Source organism: Amblyomma americanum, chromosome 5 (assembly GCF_052857255.1).
Source record: "Amblyomma americanum isolate KBUSLIRL-KWMA chromosome 5, ASM5285725v1, whole genome shotgun sequence".
Classification (NCBI taxonomy): domain Eukaryota; kingdom Metazoa; phylum Arthropoda; class Arachnida; order Ixodida; family Ixodidae; genus Amblyomma; species Amblyomma americanum.
In genome coordinates, this window is record NC_135501.1 from 65,747,254 (window position 1) to 65,764,775 (window position 17,522).

At 44.9% G+C, this 17,522-nt stretch overlaps 1 protein-coding gene across 1 annotated transcript in view; it reads right to left on the reverse strand.

The window, feature by feature from the left end:
- Positions 1–1,056: 1,056 nt before the first annotated feature.
- The window catches only part of LOC144133937 (putative phospholipase B-like 2), a 36,378-nt gene continuing 19,912 nt past the window's right edge, over positions 1,057–17,522 (reverse strand). Inside the window, exons 4-8 of the mRNA XM_077666985.1 lie at positions 10,168–10,260; positions 6,525–6,596; positions 4,719–4,871; positions 2,291–2,450; positions 1,057–1,344 (exon numbers count right to left, since the gene is read on the reverse strand). Of these exons, the coding sequence (XP_077523111.1) occupies positions 1,141–1,344; positions 2,291–2,450; positions 4,719–4,871; positions 6,525–6,596; positions 10,168–10,260 (682 nt within the window). The 3' untranslated portion in view covers positions 1,057–1,140. The remainder of the gene's footprint in view (positions 1,345–2,290; positions 2,451–4,718; positions 4,872–6,524; positions 6,597–10,167; positions 10,261–17,522) is intronic.

Here is a 17,522-nt window from a genome sequence, read left to right on the forward strand (position 1 = left end):
GCGTGAAGAGGAGAACGGAGGAAGAGGGCACGGCGGCATAGGCGCGCTGCCCTCGAGACTGGCCGTGTGTGAATGCTGGTTGCGCTGCGGCGACACTCGCTAAGTGAGTAGTGCGTGCCGTCGTCTGCACTCCGATGACGTCATCGGTAAGGTATGCCCCAATCGCTATAGATGGCGCCAAAGTAGCGCTTGCTGTAAACGCGCTCGCCGTTCGCCCTGTTCGAGGCTCATCGGCGACGGAACGCTGTGCGCGCAGGCGAAGTCGAAAACCAGAGCCGCCTCCTCTCGTCATTGCGTGTTCCGCCTGCGGTTTGGATACCAAAGCGGCAGTACTCAAAAATCGCATTACCGAGAAGCGTATTCATCGGCAAATTTTTTAGAAGCCAGGCATTGTTGCGTTGGCCGAAGCTGCAGAAAGTTTTCAAGGCTTCGTCAGTTACACCTTCTATTAAACATGAGATCGGTTTCGCGTAGAGCAGTTTTGGGATTTTCAATAGCTACTCTTGCGCCTCGTGGGTAGTGTTGAACATTAGGCGCCTTACATAGGTGGCCGCAGCTTTTTGCAACGATTTATTTGAACACACTGATGTGACGGTATGCCGAAAAACACCACGACATGACAGACGGGGGTTACGAGACTTCGTAGCCGGCAGGCTTGCGTAGCGCTACGCACCGCACCACTGCCTACTTCGCCGTCTTCGTCTTTAACAACATCGCGAAAATTTGTAGGAGAAGCGCTTATATTGCCGCAAACAGCCTTCCATATAATTAGCCACTTCGACCATTCACGGGCGACATACTCGCTTCCAGAGATCACAGGGACGGTAGCTTTCCTCCTACGGCCAAACTAAATCTGATAAAGCAATGGGTTGGTGGTGGTAAACAAATAACACTTCTTACAAAAAATTACAACAATGTTTGGCCATAATTTCAGCGTTAAGACAGACGAAAACGTTTAATTCCTCTGTGAAGACTTCACTGGCAAAGAGCAGATGCTTCGCTCTTCAGCGAACAGAGATGAAATAAGTGCGATCTGCCTGAAACACCTTTCTTTATTAACCGAAAAAGCGGAGCAGTAATCCAAGTCAGTTTAAAAAAGGCCGACCGGAGGAAGACGAGCATCGTATTCTCCAGATCCGTTCATGCGGCAGGAGCAGGCTCTTGCTGATCACGTCGTGCGGGCTCCCACTTGTGATGCACCGGGCCAAAGTCCCACTTGTCCGGATGACCCACGTGGCTGTCCAGCAAACCACTGGTACTCCACTGGAATGGCGGCTGAGTTATCGAAGTGGGTCCATTCACGCCGATGAACTCCAGTGATTTAAAAAGTTCGTGGTTCGTCGCCTGAGTACACAGAGAAATATAGTATCTGTATTAGCAAACCACAGAATCGGAAAACAAACGTGTTCACACAGGGGAGTGTTGCCGTCGAAGATGCTGACCATAAGAAATTACTGAACCAAGTTTGCGTAAGTGCCACGTCCTGCTGTTATTAAGCTAGTCGCCCGCTTTATCTCTGTTCCGAGAGCGTTTAGAACAAACAGGCAGGGTGCTTTTCGATCGAAGAGCAAGTGTCACAGCCAAGCTAAGGCTATTTTATCTTGGAGCGGCGGAACCCTTCGCTCTGCACAAAAGCGCAACGAATTGAAAATAGTCGTCGATGAGTAACCAATTTGTCATTCTCTTTGAAAGCACATCTTACATTTTTGCTTCTTTTTGTTCAGCCTAAATAAGAATAAGCGTCATTATTATGGGACTCTGCCTTCCTCCCGTCCAGTGATACATCGTTCCTCGATCGAATTCAGAATAACTCCGCGCACTTCCTCTTATCCAACAATAACCATAAAAGCAGGATTACAGCTATGAAAAAAAAAACTCGATCACTGGCACTTTTGCATGCTTTAAAATGCTCTTGATACCTTTTTATTTGGAACATCTACCATCATCCCCAGCTACATCATCGCACACCCACCTTATCTTTCAGCGCCCATCGATCACTTTCAAAATGTTCAATTGTCCAAAAATGAGCCAGTAACTGTGTTTTATTCTTTCATTCCACGCACATGACCTGTCTGAAACAGCCTTCCTAAAGAGGTCCTATCAATTACTCATTTTGTTCTTTTCCGTGATTCGTAGTGTGACTTATTTTTTATCAACCTGCTCTTAAACTATCTTCACATTTATGCCTGTATTTGTGCTTCGTGGTTTTTATGAATTTTATTTTTAGTTGCCACCACTCGCTTCTGTGCTGTTTTTCAAACTGAGGGTAAATAAAATGAAATGAAATTACCTTGACGTCAATGCCGCCCACGCCACGGGGATACATTTCTGGCAGTCCGTACTCCCCCGTCGGGGACAGCAGGTCGTAGCGTGCAGAGATGGCGAACAGAGGGTTGTACGGCGGTGTGCAGTTGCAGCGCGAGAGCGGGTCGTTCTTGTAGTCGTTGTAGCTGCGGGGAAGACGCACGTTAGCTTAGCCGGCTGCATGGAGAAGCTCACCGCTCCGTTTTCTACAATTCAACTAGGCCCCTGACTGATTTCGGAGGATGTGCAGCACACAAAGCATCTTGACGAGCTTTTGTAGCTATAGCTACACTACGCCACCTGTTCGACCCTTCAGCGTGGCACCACTTGAGCTCCGTGACGGCGCCGTTGGTCCCATGGTTGGCCACATGGGTTCATCACGTGGCGCGGCCGTTGGTCACGTGGTGCGGAGCAGCTGCTGCTGCTGGTGGCGCGGCGCGCAACGGTTGTTCGCATGCGTTGTGTCAAGTGGGACGAAGATGAAGAAAAAATGCCCAGCGAAACGGAGCGGTGAAAGACTGACTTTGCAATTTGACTGAGCCAGCCAGATGTAGCTATCGCTTCACTCCAGGTTTAACCAGAGCTAAACCACCGCCATTTCTGCGACAAATAGCTGCTGCCCTGGAAAGATTTTGAGACTATCTACAGCACACGAGGCATTTTAAGGTGCTTTTACTTTCCGTGTTATATGTTGCGCGATGCTGCTTAGACTAATCAAGTTTTGCGGTGGCTTGTAGAAGCGTTCATGGCAGTTACACGTTCGCCGCACCCATTAACGCTTATGTTCGCCATATGCAGATTTCAAAATGTCAGAACAGCGTTTAATGCGCTGGTATAAATAAAGATACGGGTACATAAATTTTAGGTATTCTGGAATATTAGGCCTTCGCACATGTTCGGGAAGCCCATATTAGTGCTATTTTAGAAGACAGGATGGCGGACAAAGAAGTAAACAATCGTATTTGAGTGCAGAAAAATATATGCATGGTCCACTGACGCAATCTTGCACACTACAATGACATAATAAATTGCAATTAAAATCCTTCATACCTAAGGCAGTAGTTAAGGACGGCCCAGTGGGCATTTCAAACGATAATATCCCAGAAATTAAGCAAGGATTTGTTGATCTACCGTACATAAAATCTTAAGAATATATAGTGCTCCTGCCGGGTACAGTGTAGCACCATTGATGCAAAACATTGAGCTTACCAACGGTGAAAAAAGCGTGATATAGGAGAAAAAATCGTTTTGATAGCTGCTAGATGGATCCGCAGAGTTTTTCGGTTCTCACTGACACGGATTCTTAGAACTTTGCTATCTGGAAGCTGGTGCCATATTAGCTGCTGACTTTTATCGCCAATCTTTTGCTACCGCTCTCCTTTACCAAGGTTCCCATCATAGAGATGCATAAAAACGATCATGTTCACTAGTCGGAAAGTTCTCTGTGCAAACCTTCGTTGGGTCCAACGACACCATTGTGGAATCGATTATCTAGGGCGCTGAGCTCATGAAGTGTAAAAAGCAATTTCTCTTCTTAAAGTTAATTTGTGGGTTCTTTGCCCACACGCGGTTTACATTGTTTTGTTAAATATACTGAATGCCGATATATTTTAAAAACTTACCGATGTGTTACGTGTCACTCACCCATATCGCTTCCCAAGGAAAAAAACCTTTATTATGAGCGATATGAAGAGAGATTAATTGATAAGTTCTGGTGTAGTCAGAAATAGAATAATGGACATTTTATTATTGGGAGAGTGGCTTATTTTCTGCACCAGCGCTTTAGGAAACTGAACGGCGCTATGCACTGGTGAATTGTGGTATCAACTTTTGGCGCTGCAATCCCGCCCAAGTAATGCAGCAACTGTACTCACTCTTTTTAATACTGAGATGCCGATAACTATTGAGGAGATCTAGATCTGGGGCGCTAAACCAGATTTTTGAGCCTAAGAAATTTTCCAGCAGACGAAAATGTTTTTGATGAGGTTACGCGCCCTTTGCAGTGCTTCTGTGGAAAGGCTGCTACGTGTACCTTTTGCACCTTAAATGTAGCATGGAGAGTTGCGCATAGCTTCTTTCTCAGCAGATATCCAAGAAACAGCCAGTCTCTTATTTCTTTTCTTTCACTGCCACCACAGAATAATCGTGCTGCGCTCTCGTGCTAAAAGGAAGGTTAATAAACACTGCCACAAATATCGGCTCCTTTTGTAGCCTTCTCAGCCCTTGCTCGAGCTTAACAGCAAAAGATTGTGCTTTTAATGTGATACCAATGCAGCTTCGGTGCACGGGAAGAATACGGAACGCATGTCTCTGGAGCGACGAAATGGGACCTGCGGCTCATACCGCTGATGTGCGGACTGCATGCACGGAAACCTGTCCCCACGTAGACTGCTGCGCGCCGGCATGATACGTACTTCATGTACTTCACTATGGAGTCCATGTCCGTGAGCTTGGCTTGGTCTCGCCTGAACATCCTGGCCCGTGGGCAGTTTTCGTAGCTGTAGAAGTCTCCGTACTTCTCCAGTTTCGGCGGCTGTCCAGTTGCGCGGTATATGTCGTCGAAATATCTGAAAGAAGGAAGCACCGGCACCGCCTCTTATTTGATAACTTTGAAATAAATTACTATGGCACGAAGACGTTACCGGGACTGTTTCGGGTGGTCTCTCTTGAATTATGTAAGCGTCGTCACATTACCTTTTCATCAATATGACATATGAAGGTAACATATTAGCTTTCATGCGTCCGTGGGATGCCCGGTGCAGTTGTCAGGGCAAAAAGGCAGGGCGAAAAGGCAGAATATGGCAGCTATAACGCCGTTCAACCGAGTATGACGAGCGTTCAAAAGCACTTGATTTATAATTAACTTGACTATTGCCTAAACATTGCCATATGTTGACCTCCAAGACTTATTTTGAGCCTTAGTACAATCTGACCTACCCCTAGCCACGTCGCATCCAATTCATTTGATCTCCAATGTCAAGGGTCATAGGTGGAAGCTTCAGAGACCCATCGGTTTTTTCTGGACTGGAAGTGAAGAAGTGCTTGCGCGCTAAAAACGCAGACAGCACCGCGTCCGACTCAGGGAGTGAAGAAATTGGCATTGCGAAAAGGCGGCTCTCTTTCCGATCACGGGGGTATGTTGAAAAATAATGTTTCTTGATTTTTCGCACTACAACATTAATCAATAACCGTTAACCGGCTTCATTCTCCTTAAGCCACTATGTTTGAGTTTAGTACGGGGAGCCACTCACAACGCTCTCTCGGCTAAGGTCAGTGAACCAAATCGACGCCGTGGCATACAGGTAAGCCGAACGAGTCGAGAAGCGTCGTCTTCATCAAATATATCAATATGTGGGGAATATTAATTACACAAATAAGTGCATTATTGATAACCTGATTCAAATGTCCGCCAGCGACTGCTCCAAAATTCGGAGCATTTGGTTACCACCGCTCAGATGTTTGTTTGTTTTTTTACCTGCGTTTGAGCAATGACTCCCGCAATGTCCAAGCGCATGCTGTTCTCAATTTTTCATACAAGTCAGCATTTGCCCTTCATTAAAGTAACCAATATTATTGGAGGTAGTGCGATATTGCACGTGCATTCCTCCCGGAGACAGCCAAGACCAACTCTCCTTCACTTAAAGCCATGTCTTTTAAAAAAATATATTCAGGGCTGATGACAGCGGCAGGCTGCCGTAGTGAAGAGTCGCAAGATGAGAGAGGGCCCGCACCATTCCCTCACACCGTCGCGTTTTTATTGAAAGCGGAATACATCTTGCCGCATCGCCACGCGGCCAGAAACAATGAATTAGTTCTTTGAATAATTTCTCCTAACAACACCACTACTTCAAACAAAATACTAAAGAAAGAAAATAGGGCTCGCTACTTTTAATGACGCTACTCTAAAAGCTACTCCACATTTGTTCCTGGCGACGGCCGCAGTGTAATGCCTTCAATTTTAAAGACGTGCGGAGAGCGAACTTGTCGATTAAAACATATCTGCAGCGGGAGCCTAAATCTTTAGGGATGACACAGAGTCCATAGCTCTCTCGAGTCGGCGGAAACCTAGGCAGGATTAAATTTAGCTACTTATTGCCTGCGGACTGATTTCTCTTTCTCTGCGCATAACAAAACTCGTATTACTGTTTCGTAAAAACTAAACTAGGTTCTACGTTCTTTTACTTTCTTACAAATGGTCCGCTGAAATAAAATATACTTACGCGACGTTGTAACTTGGCCAGTACGTGGCGTTGGCAAGTTCACGACTTTTATCGGCGTGCCTGGTCATGCCCCTGAAAATGTGCGCAAAACCAGAAGCAAAGTCCCGTTCATTTGTCAAGGCATTTAGAACACCACGAGCTGCCGTGTATGTTTACAGTGTAACAAACTTCGCAGGTACCTTATGTGCAGGTACCTTATCCGGTATCATTACAAGCTGTTGGCGCTTTTATGCAAATTGTCTTCCGATCCGGTGACGTCACTTCCTTCCAGGGAATGGCAATTATCGGCTCTGATGACGTCACATCCCTCCAGTCAATGGGCGAACTTTATCACCAATGATACATTTGTTCCCGATTAGGATTTTAATGAAATCGCATTAAAAAACATCATGTTGCAAGTTGTTCAGCTGGCGAGACAAGTAAAAAGATAACACTTCGGTTCCAGCCGCCGACTGAGAAGCGCCACTTCTAGTGAATGAATAGATTTGAAGCCCTCGTTAACCACAACTGTTGTAACCCTTTCCTGCCTGTTAACAAACTAACTGGGAAGCTATAATTTCTTTGTGCAGTTAACGGGCATTTTTGCGGCTGAAGAAAAGACACGCACGTACCAGCGTATGTAGCCGTAAGGGTTATTTTGATCAAAAAGCCACCACAAACAATGCGAGTTACAATTAGCTGCGGGAAACAGATTTGGTGTGAAAAATCTGACGCTCTTTTTTTTTTCACTGGTCAGAAAGAAGTAAACGTCCATTCCATGCAGGGCCTTGTCATTCAATGGTTTCGCGAACAAGAAATTGCGAAAAAATAAACTGCGCAGTTAGAACGAGAAAACGCGCACATGTTTGTCTCCCGTTCACGTCGTGAAGCTAAGCTCCAACCGGACTACGTAGCCACACTCCTTGAATGGCGCCCGGCAAGTCTGGTTAAGCTAACCCTGACTGCCGGGCTAGCTGCTGACAGAAAGAAGAGTAAGAGTGCATACTGATCTCGCGCAACAAAGGAGGGTGCAGGCAAGAAGAAACAGAAAGCACGAGGAGGGGTGATCACTTCTATTTGAAGTCAACGTCCTTAAACAAAGCCATGCCAGGCCTTTTTTTGGGAGGAGGGGGGTCTCGAACTTGCTCGACTCGTTTATTTTCTGCCACCTCAGAACCATGCGGGCTGAGTCGGAACACGAATATTTGCGCCTCAAAGTTCGAAATAAACGTGTCGTGCATATAAAAATTGTACGTCTAGGAAGGAAAGGCATAGTGTGCCTCAAGCATTCGCGAGTGTATTATATGGAATTTATTATACTTCTATGAGCATGATCCTGCGGGTTGAACGAGTTAAAAAGTTAAACGACTGACAAAGAACGCAACGACTCACTCGCGCCGTATACAACGAAATATCAAGGGGGCTAAGAATAACAAAACACGGCTGTGATTAAAGCAGCCTCAGTTGTAGAAGCCGAAGAGGCTGCCGTGGCGCTAGCCATCACGGTTGCATCCACGCGCACCATCACAAATGGTTTTAAGCGGGCCATTACGAATTTGTGTATAGGCGCGGTTGGCAAGACGGCAGCTCGCATCTTGCGGGGTTTCATCCCACAACACTTAATAAAACTGGTATGAGCCCCAGCGTTTTCATGGCATCCGCAGATCGTATAGCCCGAGGAGGTCTGACAAACCGGAAGATCACCCCCTCAGACTCGGACCCCAGGGGTTAAGCACTGACCACGTACCATAACATAACTATCTACTACAAGGATAGAATACGCATTTATCCGCCTCCGGACCTTACCCAAGCACAAGCCACGATGATAAGAAAGATCCACAGTCGATTCATTCTCAGACCCCATAGGTCATCATTTATTATGAATGGGGGTATAACCGCTGATGCCTAAAATGCCAGCAATTGGCAACCCAACACCACATATTACAGGGATGTGAGGTCAAGCCTTCACCTCGTATGCTCCTGCCAGCTCCCTCCGAAGAGAGCTGGAATCAACTGTCGCTGAAGCAGGAGAAGACAATACTGGAAGCGCTTGTAAACTTTGCATTGGAGATCACCCCTGTATGGAGGTCGCACTGAGGTACAGTCGCCCACAATCTACAAATCCTTGGCAATGAAGTTGTTTCTGTCTCACGCTCACGTGGCTTTCCTGTACGAGCATACCAGAATAATGTGACCTAAGATGGCAAACATTAGACTCCGTTGACATTTCGCCGGCTCCCGGGTGCTCCCAGTTGTGCAACTTGTGACCGGTAAGCAGTTAAGGCAAGTCGGAGCGTACCTTAACGTGTTGCTTCCAACGCAATCTTATATTTTTTATAGCTATTCAGTTAACATACCGAAGCCTCACTTCAGGCTATAGCAATAGTGCAGAAGGAGAACCGAAGCCTGCGAAAGCCTCAATGACAATGAGCAGTATTGTTTTGGATTAGGACTTCAGCGTTCATACAACGACGCTCCGTGAAAGGGAAGCACAAAACGGTGCACTGTTCTGACAGCCAGAAGCGAAAGCTCCAAAGGCCATGAGTGGTATGACAACCCGCCTGCGGAACGATGCGAGTGAATCTATCGCACACCTCGTCTTAGCGGCTGATATCACGGAGAAGCATCGCATTTCAAAGAACACCGAGGTCAATAGCGCTGGTGCCTTCTACAGGAATAAATGTGGTGCTAAACTATGAAGGCTAGTCGCCTGTTAGTTTCTTTCTTATGTCTTGCTCAACAGTTTCTCAAAGTTTTTTCTAAATCGATTTGTGAAATCTGGTATTTTTTTCGTGACTGTTTCGATTTTTTGGCCTCTTTTGTGTTGTTGGTGTCCTACCGCCATACCGCAGGGCAAAATATTCTTGGTTTTACATTTTACTCTCAGTCTAGAGAAGTGATCGCCACCTACACCACGAAAGAATGGAAACTATAAAAATCGCGTTTTCTATAAAACAAAATTTAAGCAGTTATGCCCTGTAAGATGCGTATTAATGCAATGAACGTACATTCAACTTTCTAACATTTTGTTCAGCCTGCAGGCTTTGCATGCGGGCTGCAGGCTTTGCATATAAAAAAGCCAAGCAAACATTTTTGGAAAAAATGTTCGTGACATACAGAATTAAAAGTTTTGTGCACATGGTCAAAAAATTATAACAAACATGCATTCAAATTTTTTGCTGCCTTTATAAAAGTAAAAAAAAGTTTCATAAATATTTAGGAACCTGCTCTGAGATCCAAAGCGAAATGATTATAGATGGAGGTGAAAAGGGCGCGTCATGTTTGGCAAAAAGGAAGCGTGAAACCTTTTTATGCAGTAATGCTAGTTTGTCAGCATAAGATAGCTTTTGTAGATTTGGCATGGCAGAGCTGTGCTCTGCAAACGGTCCAATCAGAATCCATGCGTTGGTAATCCGTGCAAGAGGTAAAATCTTCCACGGAAGGAGAAACGCTTGATTTGTTGGAGCCAATGTTACACCACATTCGTACCGAGGCTGCGTTTTTTTTTTGCTACAAGCGACGCTGTTAACATAATCTTTTTTGACACAAATGCAATTTTTTGTATGAATAATACTTATTAATATATCACTGCACCGAGAATCACGCTCGTTTGTTGTGCAAGAGAGGGCCTTTGCTTCAAAGAGTTTAGGGAACGGGCACTCACGTCATTTGCTCGTATAACCAAAATGTGCCGTCTGGCAGTGGTGACCCAGGAGTAAACAACTTGTAGTCCACGACCATCATTTGAGTATTTGCGCTGAAAAAAAGGAGATATCAGGGCACAATAAACTATTAATATTACTAAAAGATCGCGTACACACACTGATAAATATGTATTTGTTGAAGAAAAACTTGCAAGAATGCACTGGCTCAGGTGTCAAAAGTCTTCTCAGTATGACACATGCGAGTGTACTGAAGCTGTGAAGTTAGGGAATTCTGGAAACTTAGTAGGGCAACGTGCAGTTCCCCAGTCACAAATATGTTGCCCATGGTAATAATTAGAGAATATGCGAAGGCGGTGGAAAGTTCAGCTTTTCATTGATGTTCATGACGCTAAATTTCTTTGCCAGCGCTATAAGTAGCACAGTTGGCACGGCTGAGAACAAAAAATATGTTTCCAGGGCAATTCGTTTTCGCATTATCAAGAACCCCCTTCAAGGTACTGTATAACGCTTTCGTAAAACTATTAGCTTGCGCTCTTTCAAATAAATGCCGCTCATATTGTACGCTGTCTGAATCCGATATCTACATTCAAATAGTGCGAGGAAGAATAAGTAAATTCGCATCACACGTAACAATGGTGGCGCTGGTGAGCACTCTAAAAGTTAGGTTATTGGCAAGATAAATACCCCGGAAAGCAGACTGAACAGCCGTCGTTATATCTCAATTGGTAGAACACCGTACGTGAAATTCGGAGTTCGTCGGTTGGTATCCCACCGGCTGCACCTGGTTGTTTTTTTATTACGGCTTTTGATAAATTTCTTTTTAGCCATAAAATGATTAAATTATGAAGTTCTCATTTATCAGTACCACAAAAAAGAAAGGAAACCTTCTCCTGCGTTTTCTTTCGTTTGGGTGATCATTGACTTTTATCATTTGTTTGTCATAAAGAGCCTCTTATTTCACTTCCCCTGTCCACCCTTTATATTAAGCAGTTTTTGTCCGATATGCGGCCAAAAAAATAGGTGTTAGTACCTGCGAACAACACTTCTGTCGAATATTCTTAATTCTGTGCGATGGCTTTTGTCCTTCGAAACGGTGAACCGAGCAGCGTATATTAGACGCCTTTTCAAGCTGTCCCCGTGGCAGCTAATATCTGTAGGCCTGTTTTCTTTTTTGAAGAAATAATAAATTTAGATGTAAAATAACTAAATAGAAATTGACACTGCTTACGCCATGCTGCGCAATGCGGGAAAACGCAGCAAAACCAGTACTCCTGTGACCGCCGACATTTCACTCTTCATTCATAGCACGCCTCGAAGCGTGAGCACTGTCGTTGTGTCGAGGTTACAAAATTCGCGTCTGGGTACAGGTCATAAGTGATCATAAAAAAATCAAAGGCGCGACAGCAGCCTTGTAGTTGCTGGACTGCTGGGCCGTACCGTGAATGAAGGGATTGAGGAATGTGGAATGTGGCAGAAATTTAGCTTTATTCACAATCCCCGTACTAGTTATCTATGAACTCTGCGATTTACGGAAGAAGCGCAAAAGTCAGATGTATGACACTACATGTGAAGAGTAAAAGAAACAGCAGCCGTTATTATCACCCTCCTACGAACAAGAAGTCTTCAGACACCCTTCAAACGAATAAGGCAACTCATTGCAGGAGAAAGAAAACTGAACTATTGCTATCATTTTTAATTTGGTACAGAGCCCGATATGAAATCGCAAACGACTAGTGATATGCCGCATCAGGACATTCAACATCAAGCCATTTCAGTGTTCTGAAGAGTAGACCGCTACACCGTTCAGCCTCATTCCACTGCGAATAGTAACAACTTCCTATTTTAGGCTAATGAGCACCACGGAGGCCTTCCTGAAATACTGGTAGGGTTACCATAGTAAACACGTGCCTTTGTTTCCCGCTCAGCACTCGGCCATTTATGTGACAAGAAGAAGAGGCCACTGCTCAGGCACCTCATTCAGCTTCGACATTTTGTAAAATCGCTTTTTACTTTAACAGTGCAACAAACGTCTTACTCTTCAACATCAGCCTAACTAAATCCAATCAGGACAGAACCCTCTACCATATCCCTTCAATTCACCCTGCACTTGGAAAGCAGCGGCTATTTTATCCCTGCTAACTTGTCGATATAATCTGACCACCAAATATTCTACCCGGCACCTGCGAGGCTTGCCTTGTTTTTTGACCATCGATAACCCTGGCTTCGTATTACATGCCCTGCCAAAGCCTATATTTTCGTGATGCCCAGTAGGACACCCTTAACTCGCGTTTGTTCCCTGAACAACTTTGCTCTTTTCCTGTCTCTTACCTCTATACTTTCGACACATCCCTGCGTTGTTCCCAGTATACGTCGAACCCTTTGCTTTGGCCCCTCCGTTTCTGCCCCATAAGTGAGAATAGGTAAGATACAGCTGTTATATACTTTTCTCTTGAGGGATATTGGTAGACTGCAATTCATGGTCTGAGAGTGTCAGCAAAATGTCCTACACCGCATTCCAATTCTACTAGTTCCTTCACTCTCGTGGTTAAGTTCTGCGGTCACTATCTGCCCTAAGCAGATCTAAGCCCACACAATTTGCAGTGCTTCCCTGCATATCGTAAACTGCTGTTCCCCTCCGAGACTGTTGAGCACCGCTTGATTGTCTGCATATTGATTTTTAGACCCATCTTTCTGCTTTGCCCGTCTAAGTTATTGGTCACGCTTTGCAGTTTGTCCCCTGTGTTGCTTAGCAAGGCAATGTCAGTGAACCTTAGATCACTAACGAATCCTAAATTTCTTTCAGCCCAATTCTCCTCAATGCATATCTCTTAATATCTCCTGTAAACACGCATTATAATACTAATTATTACACGCGTTATAGTATAATACACAGAGATTTTATCACTCCTCTTATGAAGAAGACGGAGAAATATGTATTTTCCGACTCCGGCCCGATTAGCCGTTTCAAGTCGGAGAGTCAGAACCCATATCTCGCAACATGTGGACGACATGAGTAACGAGCAGTGGCCACAGTACAGTAAGCACGTCCGTGGTTACTGTGCACCTGCTATAGATATTACCCAGTGTTTTTACATACGCCTCTTCTATGCCTTGGCACCATAATACATGCATGACTGCTGAGGATTCTAGTGAGTCAAATGATTTCTCGTGATCTATGAAGGCTATACACTATAGAGGTTAGTTATAATCTGCACATTTGTCTCTCACGTGAATGGCAGAGGAAATATTGTATATTGTTAAATAGCGGTTACCAAATCTAGCAAAGTTCATTGGTTGAATGAGTCTCCCGTTTTTATGATTCTATTACCGATTACCTTATTATACACCTTGCAGGCAAATGAGATTAATGATGCTCTTGGATTTTTATGGCTCAAGGGCATCTATGGCCAATGAGCGCCAAGCACAAGGTATGTTTAACTTCTCAAGGTGGGGTCAAAGACCCATTTCTCAAGCATTTCACCCTAAACAAGCCGAACAGTAGATCAGGGGCAAGCTTGTACCCATAGTATCACCGGTGAGTACCCGGCGGCACTGGGGATCGAACCCCGCAAGTCCCGCATGCGAGGCGAATGCTCAACCAGTTGCCCACCACTGCGGTCGGCAAAGGAAATTAATTCCAATGGCGTGCAATTTTTCAAGTGCCTGACCTCATCTTTTAATGTATGAGAGCCTAAGCGTTCTTTCAATGTTCCGATGCACTCCAGGTAACGAAGCATTGCGTATAGAGTGTGGCTAGCTTTCCTTATTGTTACTTTGCCTTACTGTTATACTGCTACAATCACCGCAACACTCACCTGCCAGTGGATTCTCTGGACATGAAACCCACCCACTCGTCGCCCGTCGCGGCGAGGCGGCTGGCGATCCCTGCTCTCTCCCATCCTTGCTTGCCAACGTCGGGTTGAATCAGCGTCCACAGATTTTCATTGTCGTTCACGAGCTCAGTCTCCGTAATGGCCTGGACAACGTTAGCGCGGTATACTCAGAGAGAGAAGACAAGACATACAAGTATGTGTCGTGCATGTGAAAAATGGTGTCACTCCTGGGGAAGATCCTGCTGAATGCTTGGCCTCAACTGTTGTGAAGACAAAGTACTTTTTATTTATTTATTTTCTTTTACTAATACCTATCGTTGGCCCAAGTTCAATGCCCTATCTGGACCGCGTTCACATAAGGTTCAACCGGAGAGAAGAAAATAAATACTACAAAGGGAGCTTTTTCACTAGTTTACAAAGAAACACAGGAATCGCGCATTACAATATTGTGAATAACGATTTTGAAACTATCTTGCCAAGAGTGACAGAAATATTTCCAGAGACGTTTGATCTCTAATGTCAGAAAGTAGCGCATTCATATTTTGCATTACATGAGGAGAAAAAAATAATAATTTGTATGTGCGAACATGAATTTGCATGCGGTTAAACCTGCCGCATGTTTCGTCCTTATGACACGAGTATTCGGCTCAATCCGATTGCTAGTCTTATCAAGTCTTTTGGACAAATAGTGCCAGGTAATCCGCTGTAGTGGCTCAGTGATTATGACACTTGGCCCACCATCATCATCATCATCATCATCATCATCATCAGCGAGACTAAACCCACTGCAGGCAAAGGCCTCTCCCATGTCTCTCCAATTAACCCTGTCCTTTGCCAGCTGCGCCCACCATATGCATGTAAACTTCCTAATCTCATCCGCCCACCTAACCTTCTGCCGCCCCCCGCTACGCTTGCCTTCTCTTGGAATCCATTCCGTTACCCTTAAGGACCAGTGGTTATCTTGCCTTCGCAGTACATGTCCTGCCCAAGCCCATTTCTTCCTCTTGATTTCGAGTAGGATGTCATTGACACTTGTTTGTTCCCTCACCCATTCTGCCCGCTTCCGGTCTCTCAACGTTACGCTTGTCATTTTCCTTTCCTTGGCTCACTGTGCTGTCCTTAACTTGAGCTGAACCCTTTTCGTTAGCCTCCACGTTTCTGCCCCGTAGGTGAGTACAGGTAAGATACAGCTGTCGTGCACTTTTCTCTTAAGAGATAATGGTAGCCTACTATTCATCATCTGAGAGAAGCTGCAATATGCGCTCCACCCCATTCTTATCCTTCTAGTTCTTTTCCTCTCATGATCCGGATCAGCTGCCACTACCTGCCCTAAGTAGACCTTAACCACTTCCAGCACCTCGTCGCCAATTGTGAACTGCTGTTCCCTTGCTAGACTGTTGAACATCACTTTGGTGTCCTGCCTGTTAATTTTTAGACCCACCGTACTGCTTTGTCTTTCTAACTCATTGATCATGATTTGCAGTTCATCTCCTGAGGGATTCTGCAAGGCAATGTCATCAGCGAATCGCAGATTATTTACGCATTCTCCATTAGATCGTATCCCAACTGTTCCCAATTCGGGCTTCGGAATACCTCCTGAAACAGGCGGCGAATAGCATTGGCGAGATCGTGTCTCCTCTCCTGACGCCCTTCCTTGTTGGAATTTTATTGCTGACTTTATGGAGGAGTGTGGTAGCTGTACAGCTCCTATATATAACTTCCAGTATTCCGACATATGGCTTTTCTACAGCCTGATTTCGCAATGTCTGTATGACTGCTAAGCTTTCCACTGAGTCAGATGCTTTCTCATAATCAATGAAGGCTATATATAGGGGTTGGTTATATTCTGCCCATTTCTCTATCATCTGATTGATAGTGTGAATATAATGTATTGTAGAATATTCTTTACGAAAGCCTGCTTGATCATTTGGTTGATTAAAGTGTAAGGTTGCCCTGACTCTATTAGCGATTACCTTAGTAAATACCTTGTAGGGAACGGACAGTAAGCTGATCGGTCAGTAATTTTTCAAGTCCTTGGCGTCTCCTTTCTTATGAACTAGGATAATATTAGCGCTCTTCCAAGCTTCTGCTACTGTCGAGGTCATTATGCATTGCATATACAGGATGGCTAGTTTTTCTAGCAGAATCTCCCCTCCTACTTTCAACAGATCTGCTCTTACCTGATCCTCCCCAGCTGCTTTTCGCCTTTTCATTGCTCCTAAGGCTTTCTTTATCTCCTCTTTAGATACTGGAGGGATGACGCATTGCTGTGCGCTACTGTCGCTATCATTCACGTTCTGATTACATTGTATATTGTATAGATTTGTGTAGAACTCTGCGGCTACTTTAACTGTCTTATCCATATTGCTAATGTCATTGCCCTCCTTGTATCTTAACGCATACATCTGGTTTTTACCTATGCCTAGTTTCCTCTTTACCACTTTTAGGCTATCACCGTTCTGTAGAGCATGCTCGATTCTCTCCATATTAAACTTCCTCATGTCGGCTACCTTGCGCTTATTTATTAACTTCGATAGCTCTGCTAGTTATATTCTGTGTGTAGGGTTAGACGTCCTCATGCTTTGACGTTTCTTAATCAGAATTTTCGCCTCCTGAGCTGGCTTTCCGGCATCCTGTAGAACCGTCCTACGGCCTACTTCTACTGCGCACTCCGTAATGCTTGCTGTCAGATTATCGTTCATTGTATCAACATCAAGATCGCCTCCTCAGTTAAAGCTGAATATCTGTTCTGCAGCGATATCCTGAATTCCTTTATTTTCCCTCTTACGGTTAGCTCGTTAATGGACTTCCTCTTCACTAGCTTGTTCCTTTCTCTCTTCAAGTCTAAGCTAATGCGAGACCTTACCATTCTGTGGTCGCTACAACGCACCTTTCCGAGGGCCTCCACATCATGCACGATACCAGGGTGAGCGCAGAGTATGAAGTCAATTTCATTTTTAGTCTCACCATTGGGCTCATCCAGGTCCACTTCCTGTTCTCTGATTTGCTGAAGAAGATATTCATGATCTGTAAATTATTTCTATCTGCGAACTCTACTAGTATCTCTCCCCTGCTATTCCTAGAACCTATCCCATAGTCGCCTACCGCCTGGCCGCGCATTGAAGTCGCCCATAAATACAGTGTACTGTGTTTTTACTTTGCTCATTGCCGATTCCACGTCTTCATAGAAGCTTTAAACGGTTTGTTCATCATGACTAGATGTAGACGCGTAAGCCTGCACCACCTTCAGCTTGTACCTCGTACTAAGCCTAATTACGATAGCTGCCACCCTTTCGTTAATACTATCGAGTTCCTCAACGTTGCCAGCTATATCCTGATTAATCCGCGATAGCACAGTATGTGCCCGTCCTTTGTTACTGTATACGCCTCGCCTGTCCTCTCAACTTCACTTAGCTCCCGACATCCCATTTAATTCCCGCTAATTCCTCGAACAGCATTGCTAGGCTGGCCTCAATAGATAAGGCTCTAGCGTTAAACGTTGCCAAGTTCAGATGGCTGCT